Genomic DNA, 18,494 nt, shown 5'->3' with positions numbered 1-18,494 from the left:
TGCTTAGGTGCTACTCTGTCACTCTCCACTGGGCAAGACAGTTCAATGGCAGAGGCCCAGATGCGATGCTGCTAAGAACCTACAGAGTGAGGAACCACCACCAGGACTACCCCAGCAGTGCTGGGGTTGTGTGTGGAGAGTGAGCTTACATTGGTGATATTGAGGAAACCATGTGGTGCAAGGGATTGAATCAGGGTTCATCCCACAGAAAGCCTAATTTCTGTGCTGTTTCCCAAGCACTGATTATTTTGGAAACTAAAACAGAGAATTTTTTTTCTGATTTTGAAAGAAAAAAGAAACAAGAACATTTCCCATTAGGTGATTGGTAACTGCTGCCTAAGTTAAAATTCTAAGCAGAGTTTTTATGATTGGGTGAAGAATCACTACACTCTTGTTCTCCGATGGACCAGATGTGATCAGACCGACCACATCATCTCAACTGATCTTTGCAATGACGCTCGGAAATGTAGATGAGATTGGAAGCTCAGGGGATTGAGGCTTGGGCTCAGATATGCATTCCTTGAAGTTCAGGAAATGTGAAAATCTTGTCATCAGTCTCAGTGTTTCTCTGACACACAACCCAGAATAACCTCTGCCGTGGCTCATCATTCAATTTCTTGTTTTAGTTCCTTGAAGTGTTTCTGATTGGAGAACTGATTTAGGAACTCTTGGGAACATGATTAAGGTCCTGGAATTCTCATCCCTAATGTGACCTGGGTTGTGAAGTTCATTCAGCTAATATAGGAGGGGATAATCTAGAGATGTAAATGCTAGAGGATGAATAGGTGGAATGAACTCATCTGGTCAGAGGAACACTTGAGGCGGGATTTGTACAAGTATTCAAGAATATGTGTGTGTCCTCACATTCACTTTTTCTAGATCAGCATTCACCAGTTGAATGTCACTTTAATTTTCTATTTAGCTGCTTTTGTGACCTTCCTGAGCCAAATGAAGAGGTTGGAAACACCACATCTGTCTTTTTCAATGCTGTGGTACCAACCCATAGGCATCTAGCACATAGTCAGTTGATTCCCAAGAAATGTCTGTCAAATGAACAAACGCATGTGTGAGCTTGTTATTGTTATACATGATGATATGTAACATTTCTTAAGCACCGTCCATTTGACAGTCCACTGGTAATGCATCTGGCAGTCCACTGGTAATGCGCCTTTTGTGAGGAAACTCTCCCATTCAACACTCTGAAACAGTTCGGGGGCTCCAACTTAGGTTTAAGTTGCCCCAAAAGTCATAAAAACAAAAGGATCAGATCATAAGGGAAACAAACACCAATTCCAAAGCTTAGGTCCCTTTGAGAAGTGATTCAGAGCTTACTCTCCAGCTCATAAGAAGGTAAGCATGCATAGGAGCTAAAAATGGAGATTCTGAAGCCAGAAAGAGAAGGGGTGGCTGGTATAGAGCCCTAGCTCCAAGGACTACGAGGGGCTATGCAAGGCCTCGGAATCCCCATCCCTAGAGTGATCTGTGTTGCAAAATTCCATTTAGCTAATACAGGAGGGGATAATGTAGAAATGTAAATGCTAGAGGATGGAGAGGAAGAGAAGGGAAAAGAGCAAAAAGAGAGGAAGAGGAGATGTCAGAGATTTGCAGAGGGTTCCTCTGTAAGTTCTGTGTGCTCATCATTGGGGAGATTTTCCAAACCAGAGACCACTATCATCTGAAAGAAACAGACAGAACAGTCCTCGTAAAGCACACAAGACTTTCATGTTCCCATCAGTCAGAATGGAAAAACTTTATGATTCTTGGAACTTGAGTAGAGTGTGCTCCAAATGCCTTTACCACAGTTATGTGGAGGAAAACCATATATTTATTAGTAGAGAATAATACCGGTAGGAATGGACAGTGAAATTAGTACTGTAATTATATTTTTTAGGTCAAGGGAGGTAGAACAGTTTATGTGCACATTAAATAGAGACATGAAGGATAATAAAGAAATCAAAATTGAACTTCTAGAGATGCAAATTGTAATGTCTGAGATAAAATAACTGTAATTATCTCTCTCAGGGTTTACATAGTCTTCTTCTCCCCTGCACTTTGTATACAATCTGAGCCCCTCCTGCCCAATGTAGAGCCAAGTTAGAAATGTCATTTGAACGTAAATCACTGTGAGTCTTCTGTTTGGCTGTAGCATGAGTGAAAGGAGATGCTCAGACTTCTGTATACCTGCACTTTACACTGTACCTTACAGGAAATTTACCCAAATCATGCAGGAGAGATGTGTCACAAGAGATTAGCTTCAATAGGAAAACTCTTAGTCCCAAATTAACAAGTTTATTCATCTATATAATGGGACTATAATACTTCCTGAGTAGTGATAGATACAGGGCAGCGTATATCACTGGCTGCTCACTTGAGTGTGGTTTAGTTAATACAAATTGGAGCACCAGCATCAACATGTTACTTGATGAAAAATTGCTTTGATTTGCTGAACAACATAGTAAATAATATCTATTGTAGGTTAAGCTTATGCCAGGCCTTGTGTTACAACTCCTCCACATATAATCACATTTGCTCTTTGAAACAGTTGTACAACAGACAGGCTTTTACCCTATTGTTGGAGGAGGAAAATGTGACCTTGGAAAAGTTGACCGAATTGCTTCAAGTTACTCATCTCTTTAAGTGGAAGCACATGGAGTCAGCCCAGTTATGCTGAAATCTTACGTAGCACACAGACCTTCAAAGATTTATTCTGTGTGTATGTGTGTGTGTATATTCAGGATTGTGTATGTAAATGTAGGGATGTTTGTTTGGAGGGGGCCTGGGACTAGGATGGGAAAGGGAGAGGAAGACAGCACACAAACAGGGTGGTAATGGTGCTGTAGAATTAATTAGAAAAGAACAAGGGAAAACTTGGACTGCAAAAAAATTTACTCCCTGAGTAGGGTTTTTATTATTATTATTTTCATGTAAAATTGAGAAAGCAGAAAGACTTTGGCTGGGAATGAAATTAATTTGGTGGGGCAAAGTATGGCATGAGAGAAATGAAAAATGTTTGTTTCCAAGACCTGTAGGGGTTAAAGACTTGTTTCTTCTGTCACTTAGACACACTGTTCTGACAAGCCACATGGAAACCAGATTCATTTGGTGGTCCTTAGAGCTGTGTCTTCTTTTTTCGTGTAAGGAAAAGACAGCCTTTTGGAGTTGGGGCAGGTTTTCTAATGGTTGTCACTTCTCAGGCTGTGTGAAAATCTAAGCCAGGAGCAGAAGTTACTGAAACAGGAGTCTCCATTCTGATTGATTTCTTATTCCGTATTTTCAATAGAGCAGTGCAACTATGAAAAGTTCAAAATGGTTTGATCTGGCTATCTCTGGATTCTGGGGAGGCTAAAACCCACTGTCAGGAGAGGCCAATTAAGGACCTGCCATAATCCTGCTATAGCATTGCTAAGCTCTCCTGAGTAACTAAAGGTGGTCCCCATCCTGGAGAGAGACACCCAGAGAGATGGAAACAGAAAAGCATTCCATAATGACAAGAGCTGCAATTATCTCCTAATGGCACTTGAAGGACCACTGTAGGAGGGGAAGCTTTATAACTTGTAAGTCATTTGTGAGGTCATCAGACTGTCTGACTGTCTGAAAGAGACATCAGTTCATTTGTTCACTCAACCAATAATTCTTAGACGATTCTACTGGGAATGGGTTAGCCACACCTGGTGGTACTTAGGGCTTTCTAGTAACCTTATGCTCAAGAATCACTCCTGGCATTGCTGAAAGGACCAGGTCAGGAATTGAACCCAGGTCAGGTGCATACAAGGCAAGCACCACATGAGTCTTGAGTTACAGGGAAGGAATTACATAATAAGCAAATACATAAACCAGAGGGTGTAAATGTGAGGAGGGGAAACAAAAATGAGGGAAGAAGAGAGATTTGTGTCTGTGTGAGTCTTATTCACGCTGATTTAAAGAGGTTTTTGGTGAAGAGATTTGCTTTAGGGGTGTTTCACAGTGACACATCAATCCCAATACCCCCAATACCTTAAGCCCATCAGGAATAGATAAGACAGTCATGGTTCTTAAGATTTCCACCAGCTGAGTTCAAATATGGGCTTGGTTTCATCCTTGTATGCTCTTTTTTTCTTTTTTTAAATGTAGGAGTACTGCTATTTATTCAGCCACTGATTAGCTGATTCAATTGGGCATGGACTCCACCATACTTTTTATTTTTTCACTTTTTATAATTTTACTTATTGAATCACTGTGAGAGCAGTGACAAAGCTTTTTAAGTCTCTGTCATACAATGAAACACCCGTCCCTTCACCAGTGCCCATTCTCCACTCCCAAAAACCCCAGTACACACCCATTCCACAGCCTCCCCCTACCTGTGGGGCAGATGATTTCCACATTACTCTCTCTCTCTCTACTTTGATTAAATTCAATATTTTGACACCAGACAGACCCATCATTATTATTTGGGATTTTACCCCAACACTCAGATCTGCTGAAAAGGCAACAGTAGACAATTTGTTTTCTATTGCTGGTTATGAATAACATATGATGTCGCATGGCTGCAGTAGTGGCCGTGCAATTTTGAAATTCTGAAATTTTAACACTTAAATCTGGAGGGATTTCTGCCAAAACTTGCTGGGCTCCAAGATTTGTTCCTGAGTCTCTGGGATCATGGTGATTAAGCAGCTTGATCAGGAACAGAAAGGCTGTTCATGGGTGGCGACTCGGGGTCTTGTTCGGATGGGGAGGAAAGGGCCGGCTCCATCCCCATCCCAAGAGGCCCCATGTGTCTCATCACTGAGGGCCCAAACCTGACTGCCCAATGGCCTCTGGAGGATGGCTGCCACTGAGCCGCCTAAGGGGAGCAGGGGGAGGAACAACACCCTTTCCCCCCTTGGGTGGCCTGGCAACAGTAACCTACTGTGGTTCCGGACGCATTTATGCCAAAAGCCTCTGGGTGCCGAGATTTGTTTCTGAGTCTCTGGGATCATGGCTGTAAGCAGCATGATCAGGAGCCAGAGAGGTCATTCGTGGGTGGCGACTTGGGGTCTCGTTGGGCTGGAGAGGAAAGGGCTGGCTCCACCCCCATCCCTTGAGGCCCCACGTGTCTCCTCACTGCGGGCCCAAACCTGACTGCCCAATGGCCTCTGGCAGATGGTGGCCACAGAGTTGCCAAAGGGGAGCAGGTGGAGGGACAGCACCTTTTCCTCCCTGGGGTGGCCCGGCAACAGTAACCTACTGCGGGATCTGGATGCATTTCTGCCAAAAGCCTTTGGGTTTTGAGGTTTGTTTCTGAATGTCTGGGATCATGGCCGTTAAGCAGTTCAATCAGGAACCAGAGAGGCCATGCCTCCAATTATATAGCTGAGCTGGAGGTAGTTTGTGGGTGTGTCTCCCACATACCTAACTTTTGGATGCTTACTTTGATGGTAAACTTTGCCCCAAGATTTTGGGATCTGGCCAAAGGCACAGCAGCAATTTTGGGGTATCTGGAAGTCTGAAGGCGCCATCAGGCTGCTGATGCACTCGCCTCACAGGTACAGATTGACCTGCAGGCAGCACCATACCCTCTTCATCCTTGTATGCTCTTTTAGATTTTTTTCCCATAATACTGTCTGAAAATAATAATCAAAGTAGCCTGTTAATCACCTTAACACCCCATTCTTTTAATCCAAACAATATAATTCAGAGGAAGCCTGTCATTGTCCCCAAGAGAAGATACAAAGTCTGTGTTAAATGGGTGCATATTGTAGGACATGAATGAGTCCAGGTTGTTCAGCTCTGCCTGGCTCCACAATCTTCCCTTGCTCTTTTTGTGTGATGATGTAACTAAAGCCATGACCAGAATTCACAGACTAACTTGGTTGTGGTGCCTTCCAGGGCTCACATATCAGCTTGCAGTGCTCATACGAACAGCAGTAATACTTGTTAGGTACTACACTACTGATTTTTCAGTTGTGGTCACCAATGACTCACTCCTTTAGTTCTGGTGTTCTTGAACTTTCTGGCATTAGTACTCTCTGGGTTCGTCAGGGATCCCAGACAGAAGAGGCTCAAGCAGCAGAGGTGCTTAAAATCATGCTCTGAGCATGTGGTGATCTCAGGGGACAAACACATAGCATCGTGCTCGTATGGCAGACATTGAAAGCCACTGAGCTATTCTCCAGGCCACTGGCTCCAAATTCTTAATCTCTAAACTATTCTGGTTCTTTATCTAATAAAACTCAAGCATAATGAAACAATGAGCAAATGAATGATTGAGAGAATGAAAACCACCACCTTGAGTCTAACGGGTGAAAGGATCAGACAGAGTCTAAGCCTGGTTGTTCTACTGAACCATCCAAGCAGGTAAGCACAGATTCAGATCTCTGAGAACTGGACAGGAGACTTGGTCAGATGCAAATAGAAAAACAGCAGGATACAGTCATAAATAAACTCAGGAAATAATTACCGAGTGTCTCCTGTACCAGGCATTAGGCTAGTTAACTGGCCCTTGCAGCCGCAAAGTGGCAAACTTGAACCCTGGCGCCTCAGTGATCAGAAGGCTAGGGTAGGGAGACCTGAGTTTCTACTCCGGTTCTTCCCTAGTTAAAACATGTTCATTTCAATGTTCAGAGATGAAAAACACAGAAAAGAGTTCTTGCAGACCCTGAATTCTATAGATCCTGCCAGGATCTAGGTTAGTAACTCCAAACTCAAGAATCAAGTTTGTTCGAAATATAAGTCCCTCCCCTCCACCCAGACTAATACACGTTGCCTCCTGAGGATGAGCAGAACAAAACCCTCCCGTTCTTTGCCAATCCTGGTCTGAAGTAAGAGGGAAGGGACCTTGGTAGCTAGACCTTCTGGTTCATGTGGAGTATTGATAAAACATTATTTCTCTATGAAATAATTGGATTTATATGTCCACTTCTCAAATGCAAACCTATAGGAACATATTGAATGTGGTTTAAAAAAGAAAGAACAAACCCAAGGGCCAGAGAAAAAGGACATCAGTTAAGGCACTTGTTCTGCACCCAGCTGACCCATGTTCAAGTCCTGACTCCACACATGATTTCCCAAGCACTGCCAGTTATAACTCCTGAGCATAGATCTGAGAGTAAACTGGGAGCATCATGTATCACTGGATGGAACCCCAAAACCAAACAAAATAAAATAGTCTTCTTTCTAAAAACGTGTAAATAACTGCAAGTCTCTCTCCCCAGATCCAACTTTGCTGTACCTTCCCAATCTCCTCGCCCCCAGTCTTTTAAACCCTCCTCCTCCTCGGAGTCTGGATAAAAGGCATTATTTTGGACCATTGTTTCCAGAACTTCCTGGTTATAAGAATTAACTAAAGAAAACGTCTGACGCAGGGTCCTTGGAATCTTTCAGTGGTGGTTCTGCTACAGGAACCCTCATTCTGAGCCCTGGTTATGAGCTAATGTGGGTCAGCTTGTAGACTCAGAAGGGGTCCCCACTTGTATTTGAGGATACCAGACTGGGGTAGGAGTGCCCTAGGAAGGGGTTTGGCTTACCCAAGCTTCCTGTGCTGGGGTTGGCTGCCTAGGTTGAGCCTGGCTCTCTCACCCATCTAGTCCAAGTCAGGTGCCAGCCCACCCCTTGCCACCTCACTCCCCCCCACTTTTTGGGTCTGTGTCAGTAATGGTGACAAAGAGACAAGGAGACGTTGTGGAGCTGGCAGCCTCTCTGGTAGTGGATCCCGTAGCTACGTATGACTGGCCTAGATGACAGGACTCTGTTGGCCCAGAGCCCAGTGCACCCAAGAGCAGCTCGCAGGCCTTCCAGGATTTCTGCGGAGAACCTGGGAGCAGCTCAGAGACTCGCCTGGCTCCTAAATTAATTAGGAGATGTTAGTTTCCCTTTGAGAATGTGAAACTGGTAAGTGCTACAGTCTGTCAGGCCAGAAACAGTCATCCCTGTGACTTACTTTCCAGCCTCCAGCTGGAATTCCTTTATGAAGGAATTTCCAGCAAACCCTCCCCCAGTAATCCACGTGGGGTGAGTCCCTGTTTCCCAGAACAGCCCACATCCATGAGCTATACCCCCCCACCCCCCCCATTAAGAACCCAGCCAGCAAATCTCTTTGTAAACCACAGCGGCATTCCGTTTTACTATTGGCTCCTGGAGAGAACACTTTCCACTTCTCTTTTCCAAACATTCTATATCCTGTCTGTTTTGACAAGAAAGAAACTGTTGAAGAAGTTTTTAACCAATGCTAGCATGAGCAAATTGCCAAGTTTACAATCAAACTCTTATGTTTCCCCCCCCACACACATCCTAACATCTAATGTTTAAGTCATTGTTCTCACTGCTATAATTATTTCCCTGTTTCATGAAGATTCACCCAAACTATACAGACATTCTAGAACAGAAAGAAACTGGGTAGGATGGGTTTCTTCATGACTTCAGAATACATCTGCAATTTATTAACTCTGCAAGTAGAGCTGCAGCCAGCGAAGGCCTTGGGGTTCTTTATCAAGTTTCCTTTTGAGCGGGTGCCTCTCTCTGTTCCAGTGTTGGGTGGAGTCCATGGGGAGAAGTGTTTTTCTGTGAAAATGCAGGGCAGCCTCCCTTTCCTGTCACACTGTAATATCTCAGCATGCTTGCTGCCTTAGTAATCTGAGAGAAAAGGGTTCAGAGTTTAGTGTTATCCCCTTTAAAGGAAATTGACTTCTGGTAGGACTGACTGACCTGTCCTCCCCCATATAGGAGGCCAAGTCATCATTTCCCAGTCTGACTGTATTTTGTTTCCAAGCAACATCAGAGAAAATAGGCCAGAAAAGGCTGGGTGTGTCCTTGGAATCCGCCCCAGCTCAGGCTTACCCAGAAGGCTTCTTCTACTTAACCAAATATTTTCACTTTTCTTCAACTCATCCTGGCTGTTTAAAGTATTCTGGGGATGCAAGTTATCCCAGATCTTCGTTTAAACATGCCTTCTTTGTTTCAGAAAAAAAGATAATATTTTTTTAGCTACTCCCCGCCACCACTGTCACCTCCTCCTGCACCCCACTTCCCAACACACACACACACACACACACACACTTATGTAAAGGGATAAAAAATCATACCTTAAGAAAGGGAACTAACATTCTCTAAAATAAGGGCTTGAAATTAGCTATATCAATTCAATTTCTTTTACTTTCTCTATTTTGGTCAGTCATAAGTTACTAACTTTGATGAGGAAAGGAAAGTTGCAGGTCACGGTTGAGTCAGAATGGACGTTGTAACTCAGATTGTGTCCAAGTTTTAAACAAATAATTTCCTTTTGATGTTTGCAGGTCTCTCCACTCCCTGTTGTTTTACACTTCACTCACATCATTTCACATTTCTGTTTTCACCAAACCCTTTTTCTTAACACCCTGTGTGAATTTAAGTTTGTTCAGTGCCCATATAAACCAACACTTTGGAAACAGAAACCCTGCTAGGTATTCTGGTTCATCAATCATAGACATATTCTAACTCGTAAATTTTCCTACATTAGTCAATAAGAAGTCACTTGACTTATGTCAAAGGTCTTTAAAAGAAAGAAGATACTTCAATGAGATTGTCTTTGAAGAATAGATATGTAGAGAATATCATGCCTTCAAGCCTAGCAGCAGACATAGAGTTCAAAAGGATCTAAGAATTCTATGCTTCAGTCCGCCCATTTACAGAAAATGAAGTTAGCTTGAAGAGGTAGATAACTTGCCCAAAGCCTCAAAGGAAATTGATATAAAGATAGGGCTGACAAGAATTGGCTAACCCAATCATTCTCAAACAGTAGGGAACAAATGACAATGGACAGAGATGCTAGAGAATGAAATACCAGTATAGAGCACCTCATTTGCTGAACATTTGATGAGTCATAGGAGAGTACCTCAGAAAAGAACTGTACCGTTAACAATATCAGTAGGGCCAAGATTGAGAAATGCGGCTCCAACCCAAACTAGCCCACTCTCTACTTTAGTACCATCTCAGCATGCTGCACTTTTGGTTTTGTGGTAAGAACTATATATCACTGATGAAGATTTAGGTCATCTTTAGCAATAGCAAGTCAGTACATGTTGGAGTGTGCGAGTCATTTGTTTTAATCACAAGCTTAGTCTTGAAATTGTGAGAAATACAATCCAGTATATGTCCATATATCTAAGGCGAGCAGTTCATTAAGATCTTTAATATCAGTCAGATGACTTCTAAATCTGCAGTTTTCACATTTTCTTAAATTTTCTCACATTTTCTCACATTTTTATCATCTTCCACGATCCTTTCCCTTGAATTACTGTTTTATTTCTAAAACAGGGAAATAAATTCTCCTCAGGTTCACATATGTGGGGCAATGAAGGGTGTGCAAGAGATTGTGTGAAGGACACCTTTGCTGAAGGGCTCACCTCTTTCATCTGGTCACATGCAGTTACCTGTAGTTGCAACCTGTCAGGAAAATAATGATTTTATGTAAAGAGAAAACATAGTTATAAAAAAAATATAACAAATATACACATCTGAAGTAAATACACTCTCTAAAGACCCCATTGATTCTTAGCATTGATTGAGAGATTTAATTTCTGTATTATCTTAAAGGGCTGAAAAGCTCACACATCTCTCCAGGGGCATAAATTTTCTTTCTCATCACCAATCATAGAATCTACTTGTCAGAGCTTAGAAGAAATGAGAATCGCTTGTAGTTGTTGAGCTCCTTGTGGTCTCCTGTTCAAGAAGGCCAGAAAGGTGTACTTTTCTAAGAAGCCAAGAAAGCACATGATTTGTTCCATTGGAGACAGCAGGGCACCTGAACAATACAGCAGATCTATTCATCAAAAGTGAGGTCATTTATTAATATTGGCAAGTCACTGGAGGTATGTGGTTGGTTGAGAGCCCTGTCCTATTTTTGAGATCCGAATCGAAAGGAGGACTATGGATATGTTCAACAATGATGTGCATATGTTTACATTTGCTTTTACTTCTTAATTTTTTAAAGAAACTGTATTACATTTTAGAATAAAATGAAGATTTCTTTATAGAATAAATTTCCTCAGTTTTTTTTCTTTTTGGGTCACACTCGGCAATGCACAGAGGTTACTCCTGGCTCTGAACTCAGGAATCACCCTTGGCGATGCTCAGGGGACCATATGGGATGCTGGGAATCAAACCTGGGTTGGCCACGTGCAAGGCAAACACCCTACCCGCTGTGCTATTGCTCCAGCCCTATTTCCTGAGTTTTAATTTTGCCTCCAAACCCAGAGTTATATCTTTTGCTCCACTCAGGTTCAGTTCCTCTATGATTTTTAACAGAAAGAATCTCTTTTATGACTTCTAGGACTTGATGTTTGGTTTTCTATTTTTCTGCGAATGGTGTTGCAGACTATAGTAGCTGCTATTTACTGGCACTGATTTCTGCAAATGTCAGCAAAGTATAGTAATTGAATTCTTATAATTCTTACACCTTGAATTCTTAAAGTTCTATTCCCCTTCTTCAGTGTCATTACTGAAAGCACAGCCCTGGACATTCTTGGCATTTTAAAAATAGCATTTCACAAAGATAAAATACTCTATCCATCAACTGATATATCATATTCCATGCTATACCCACTAGTTTAAAGATTAAATTTCTTGAGTTGCATTTTTATTTTGACTAATTCCCTGGGAAATGCATTTTATATGTTTTTTCCCATCAGGTCCTCCCTATACAAATATTCTGGGTATTCATTCTTGATATAGAGACTTATTTATTCTTTTCTTCATTAGAAAATATATATTAAGAAACACATTGTGTTTTAACCCTAGGGTTAGAGTTTGTGAACTGAAAGACAATAATTCCTACCTTTAGTGCACTTTGCTCTAATAAACAGAATGCATGGGCTCTTTTAGGGGTTGAAGATGATCTTTTGGGGTCCAGGAAGAGAAAGAAATGCAGACATCCAACTTTCAAATGCTGATTCAGATAATAGAGGGTAGTAAGTTAGCCCCATCAGTAAACTAACCACCTATTTAGACTTCAAGAAAATCTCCTTGATTTTCTTATAGCATGATAGCTATATTGATCTGTATTCATGAGTCCCCTTAAATTTCTATCCAGAGGAATTCCTGGCTTTGTGGGACTTTTTTTTGAATTCTAAGAGACTACATTCAGCCTTTGCCTCTCACTCATCTAATCATCATGACTTGAAACTTCAGACTTCCTAGTTTGAATCTTGACATGATTGCATGTTACAGAGAAGTATTTTGACATGTTCACTGTCAAAACACTCACTTAGGTGAGAATAAAATGATTGGCATTTCATTATGGATGATTTAGGTGATAGCAGATGAAGAGGGAGGGAGTGGGTAAGGCCGTGGGGTCAGGGGAACCATGCTTCTCGGATTACTGTGTGCTTTCTTGTGTCTCCTGCAGACTGATTGGCACCGCCACCATAGCCCTGAAGGACCTGACGGGTGATCAGAGCAGATCATTGCCCTACAAACAAGTGTCTCTGCTAAATGATAAAGGGCAAGAGACTGGGGTGAGTGTCTTTCCTCTTGTTGAATGGTTTTGAAATGAGATCCTTTAAGAAAAAAATTTTTAAATCTAAATAGATCACTACATAAAAAGCAGGAATCTGTTTTTTGAGATTGACACATTAATTTACAAATGATATGGTTTTATCTTGTGTTCTCATTCACAGAACTAGCAAATTTTACCAACTTGATTTTTCTGTAACAGAATGCTCGAGTAATATCTATGCATGTTGATTAAATTTTTAGTATGAGTGTGCCCTAAATCTTATTCATTATGTCACATTTTATTAGAAATCTGTGTAAGTATGTAAATATATAAGCACATACACATGCATACACCATCTTTAGTTGCAAAGGACTCCCCTTATTCTGAAGTTTATCTTTTCTCATATTGTTGTTAAAATTACTTTCTTGTGTGAAATGATTTTAATAGTAGGTTGAGTTGTGGGTATATATGCAGCAAACTAAAGGTTAGCAACACTGTGCAACTAGGATTAGCAAAAGTAAAAAATGTAAGTTCGTGAATTTAAAAAAATAAGCCTGGCAAGCTACCCGTGATGTATTCAATATGCCAAACACAGTAACAACAAAGTCTCCAATGGAGACGTTACTGGGCCCACTCGAGCAAATCGATGAACAACGGGAGGACAGGACAGTGACAGTGAATTTTATTTTAACTCAAAAAATTGTAGTTTCATGAAATGTAAAAATAGTACACTGTAAAAATACATGTAAGGTTATTCATAGCATTGAAATCTGAGATAAGAAATTTATCTTATATAAATTTATCTTATATAAATTTCTTATCTCAGATTTTAATGCTATGAATAACCTTATCTCCTAGAAAGGACCAGTGTGTTTTTCCTTTTCAGAAGGAAAATTTACATGCTATTTTCTATTTTCCTTTTTGCCCTTGACTCAGTCATCTCAGGGCCACAATTTATGAAGGAAAAAGGATAGCAATTATCTTCATTATTTGCATATTTGCTTCCTCTTTAATCAGCCCTGATTCTCCTTCTTACCCAATTTTTGAATCACATTGCTATGTAATTTTTTGCTAGTCACTTAAAATTCCTTTTAGAGAGAAGTGTGAAAATAAATTCTAGCAATTAATAAAAAAGTCCACGAGCAAACAAACAACTTAATTATTTTAAAAGATTCTCCTTAACTATAATTCTGTGATTGGAGGCAATCTCCAGTCTAGGATGGAGGCTAAGTACAAGTTTGTGCTTATTTGTGCCTGCTTTCCTCCAGTGTCCATAGTTGTCCTCAGAGCTGACACACTTGGCAGTGGTAACAAGAAACTCCTTTCCCACATTTCCAATTTTCTCACCCTGCCTGGATTCGTGTGTTGTATAATATTAAAATCGGAGCTTCTATCACCCTCCTCTTTTTTTACCAATCTCACTTCCCATCTTCCTGCTCACCTTCTCTACACCTTTTACTTATGCTGACTTGATTTGCTTTGAGTTTATGACCTCCATGCTCTGTACTGATTCTGTTTGCGATGAATTATTTCCACACAGGCCACCATTGACTTGGTTATTGGCTATGAACCACCTTCAACTCCACATCCAAACGATCCTAATGGGACCATCGTGGCAGGGATGGGAGGTAAGCTGATACTGGTGAACACCCCCCCAACCTCCATGGGATATCCTGATGATCCATAAGGAGAGCCCAAAGGATGTCATCCTGGCCATGATGCTGCCCAACTAGATGTACTGACTAAAACTCAGGCAGAAGGTCCCTAGCAAGGTCTTGTTTTGGTTTAGTAGCTTCCACCCATGCAGTATCCCCTCACTGTGAGCCTGCAGGGGTGGCCCTTACTCGCTTTATGTGTCTCATGACTTCTAAAATGCTGCTTTTCACACTTAATCTCAACTTCCAGTCTCTGCTGGTTGTCAGAAGACTTATCTCTTCTATCTCTGCTTTTATATCATGAGTTTCTCCTTTATAAGTGTAAAAAGAATGAAGAGAATAAGATGTGCTATTGGGGCCAGACATTGGGGATAAAGAGTTTGTCAATTTATTTTTTGGAGTGTGGGAGGGGGTTACCAAAATGGGTCATGTGGGCCTAGTCCCAAAAACCTCAGAAAACATGCTGATTCCCAGGGGCAGATACTTTTTCCTTAAGGATTAAAAAAGCACCAATTTGGAGGTTTTAAAGTCAACGAGGGTTAAGAAATGTTATGGTGGGTAAAGACTATGGGTTCAATCTAGGTTCAATCCCTGGCACCACATATGGACCCTCAAGCACTGCTAGTAGTGATCCATGAGCACAGAGCCAGAAGGAAGCCCTGGGAACAGCCAGGTGTGCCCACCCCCCAAAAAGAAAATGGGGTCATAGAGAAAGTATAGAAATAAGTAGTATACCTTGCATGCATACTGATTCCAATTTGATCCTCAACAGCACTGCTTTCTTGAGCATTGCTGAGTATAGCCCTAGAGGCCCTCAAGTAACCATAGGGTTGCCTGGGTGACCCCTGGAATCACAGTGCCTGAACAGTTCTGTGTCCTTGAGCCCAAGCATTGGTCAACCAATACCATTGGCCAAGAATCTCCAGAGGGATCCCCTCAGCACTGCTTGGGGTATAATCCTCACAGAACAAATAAATTATATACAACAGGATTCTTTGATCTGGAAAGGCTATCTTTTGTCTTTGTGATTTATATTCACCAAAGCTGACTCAAGAGTACAATTTTAAGTGTCGTCCTCAAAATTCACCTAAAACGAAACAGTGCCACTTTAATGAGTGTTTCAATATCCCAGATTACCTGGATATTTCAAGGAAGTACTTTTTGAAAAACACGTTAATTGTCTTCAACTAAACCAAAATATCTGGATACTTACTCAAACTCCATGCTAAGAAAGACACTAGGGGGGAAATTAACAACAGTTTTGGGAAAGGTGAGAAGAGCGAATAGGAAACAGAAACAGAGCAAACTTGCTGCACCTCCTGCCACTACATACTTTAGTGACAGCAACATGACATCTGGCCCAGAATTTGTTTTTTTTTCCATCCCTGAAACTGATTATCATAAAATAACAGGAACAGGAGAGCTCAGGAGTCACAGGAACCCTGGAGTCAAGGGTGCATGCCTGTGTATGTAAGGACCTGGAGTTCAATTCCCAACTACACATGGCCCCCAAGTTCCACTAGGTATAACTTTGGAGCCTACTTGTACTGTTGGATCTGAAACACACTGTGTTACCAGGCTAATTGAACTATCAAATGATTGGCTGATGATCACTAGGAGAGGTCCCCAAGACCTTGGAGCATTGCATGGGAGACCCTGCGAAAAATAACTCTCCTTTCCCATTATATGTAAAAGTAATGGGAGACTGAGTGATAATACAGTGGGCAGGACATTTGCATTGCACATGGCCAACCCAGGTTCAATCCCCTGCATCCCATATGGTCCCCTAAACACTGTCACAAGTATTTCCTAAGTGCAAAGCCAGGAGGAACCTCTGAGCACTGCCTGGTATGACACAAAAAGCCAGAGAGAGAGAAGAGAGAGAGAGAGAGAAAAAGTAATAAGTAATGTTCCTTATCAGAGATGAAAGTTAATAAATTCCTCAGAAAAAAAAGACTAAGACAGTTAGTATGGGAGATAATTTCTTGGAGAAAGTAATTTTCCACCGAGTATTTATTTCATCAATATATTCTTAGTGCCTGGAATAGCCCTTGCAAAGTTATATTTTGTCCAATTGCTGCTTGATTGATTGAGTGAATAGATGGATGGTGGATGGGTAATGGATATAGCATAGGGCTTTGGTTTTTCAAGAAGAGCATTTTGGGAAACACTAATAAGTTTTGGTTTTGCTTTTTGCTTTTTTGGGGGGGAGCCCACATCCAGCAGTACTCAGGACTTACTCCTGGGTCTGTACTCAGGAATCACTACTGGCCAGACTCAGGGAGACATATGGGGTCCTGAGAATTGAACCATGATTTGTTTTGTTAAATGCAAATGCTTACCTGCTGTACCATCTCGTCAGCCCCAGAGAAATGCTATTGAATGACACAAGTGACTGATTCATTTAGAGGAATAGTAAAGAGGAAGAATGCTTCTGAGAATTGGGCGAGAGTGCTAGGCTGAGACATTTGTGCCTGTGGACAGTCCATAGAGAACCATGACCATTTTCAGAACAAGGGATTGCCTCAAAACTCAACTGGAATATGATCCCCCAGTTTGTGGACTTGCAGACCCTATTTCTAGGCTAAGGTTTCTAATTTGCTTTGTGCAGCAAACTGATTTTTATTGAGTCAACTTTTTTCTGGATATTTAGGAAAACAAACTAATTATAATAGACAAATGGTTTTATGATAGACAAGTGGTTTTGAAGTTTAGACATAGTTAAATTATCGGAAAAATCCTTGCAAGTGCAGGTTTCTAGCATTTGGCTCTGGAGTATAACTGTTGTGAAGCTCCCCACCTTCCACCCGCAACCTTCCTCAAACCGGGACTTCCAGGAGATCATGATTGCTAATTTACATTTCACTTTGAGGAGCCCTAACATTGAACATTTTTCCTGGTTAAAATTATCTTGGCATGGGTATCCTAGAGGAAAGGGCAGCTCAGATGGAGAAGGGAGCACCAAATAAAGGATGTTTGGAGGATCCTCCCAGGAGGGGAGATGCATGTCGAAAGTAGACTATGGACTGAACATGTTTGCCACTCAATGCCTCTTTTGCAGACCACAACACCCAAAAGGAGAGAGAGAACACAGGGGATTGCCCTGCCACAGAGACAGGGGGGGATGGGGGGATGGGGGTGGGGGGAATATTATCCATGGTGGTGGAAAATGGGCACTGGTGGAGGGATGGGTATCTGATCATTGTATAATCGAAACCCAAGCACAAAAAATTGTAAATCTACAACTGTAAAAAAAATAAATAAAGGGGAAAAATTATCTTGGCATATCGAATACTCTCGGTAGCTTGCCGGGCTCTCCGAGAGGGGTGGAGGAATCGAACTCAGGTCGGCCATGTTGGCCGCTTGTAAGGCGAACACCCTACCACTGTGCTAAACTCAAACTCATTATCCTTGGATAATGCTTCCTAGACTTCCTCACAGCTCCAATTAATCCAAGGCAAATATTACCAGGATTTTCCTGTGAGCCTGTGTTGACATCATCACTCTCTGATTAGTGGCTCTTCTGTGATATTTTTGATCTGGTCTGTAATTTGGAACAATTCCAAAAAATTCTTGGGGCATACATCATTCACCTAAAGATGGGATTGTAATTATAGCAAGTGTTATGGACTCAAGTGAAAATATGGTGTTTAAAAACGTATGGGAGATATTTCAGAATAAGTTACGTTTGTTGTGAATGTTCTAGTAGGGAGGGGGTACTGATGAGTAGAAACAGGAAGAAATTGCAGCAGCATACACCTTCAGTAGCCAGAGGAGACAGGACCCTGTACACATCGAAAGGTTGGCATCAAGTCAGTGGTCTCAGGCCCTGTCAGTTTAGCAATATAGGCAGTTGCTTATTAATCAATCCCGAATTTATGTTTGCCCTCTGTGGTTCTGAGAGAGTTATTATAGATCTACTTGGCAGGGGTTCAGCATCTTGCCTGGATCTTATTTACAGGGCAGTAATGAAACAACTTGTACCTCTTAGGTAATGAAGCACTTGTACTAAAGGGCATGTGTACAGTGCCTTAAGGGCCCCCCTCATCCTTTGTGAGACACTTAGGGAGCATTGTTTAATCACGAGAAACTTCCTGCCACATAAATGGAGAATTTCCTGCTCAGTAACTTTCTGCCTTCTACAAAAATGTGGCCAGTACTGAGACTTAGGTTGACTTCCTCTCATCTATTCCTTCAGCCTGAAGTCCTAATGGCAGTGTTTCTAGAAGATATTGGCCCTTTATTATCTGCTGTCTGTTTCTGGACCCTCTGTGGGACCTTATTCAGATTCTAACATTGTCCAGGGGCATGATTTGCCCCCTTGTCTTCCTGCTGCTACAGGCAACCATGGATCCCCAAAGAGAACAACAGGGAAGGAAGTCCCACTTGGACCAAACTGGTTAACGGAAGTTAGT

The 18,494-nt window shown here is 41.7% G+C and overlaps 1 protein-coding gene across 2 annotated transcripts in view; it reads left to right on the top strand.

Annotated features, from left to right (window-relative positions):
* Positions 1-18,494, top strand: part of MYOF (myoferlin) — a 150,099-nt gene that overhangs the window by 32,220 nt on the left and 99,385 nt on the right. For both annotated transcript variants that reach the window (XM_056130411.1, XM_056130410.1), the window contains exons 4-5: positions 12,335-12,443; positions 13,965-14,052. In XM_056130411.1, the coding sequence (XP_055986386.1) occupies positions 12,335-12,443; positions 13,965-14,052 (197 nt within the window). The remainder of the gene's footprint in view (positions 1-12,334; positions 12,444-13,964; positions 14,053-18,494) is intronic.

This window comes from Sorex fumeus, unplaced genomic scaffold, assembly GCF_029834395.1.
Source record: "Sorex fumeus unplaced genomic scaffold, SorFum_2.1 ptg000078l, whole genome shotgun sequence".
Taxonomy (NCBI): domain Eukaryota; kingdom Metazoa; phylum Chordata; class Mammalia; order Eulipotyphla; family Soricidae; genus Sorex; species Sorex fumeus.
Note: the sequence above shows the minus strand (reverse complement) of the source record. Positions and strands in the feature narration are given on the sequence as shown.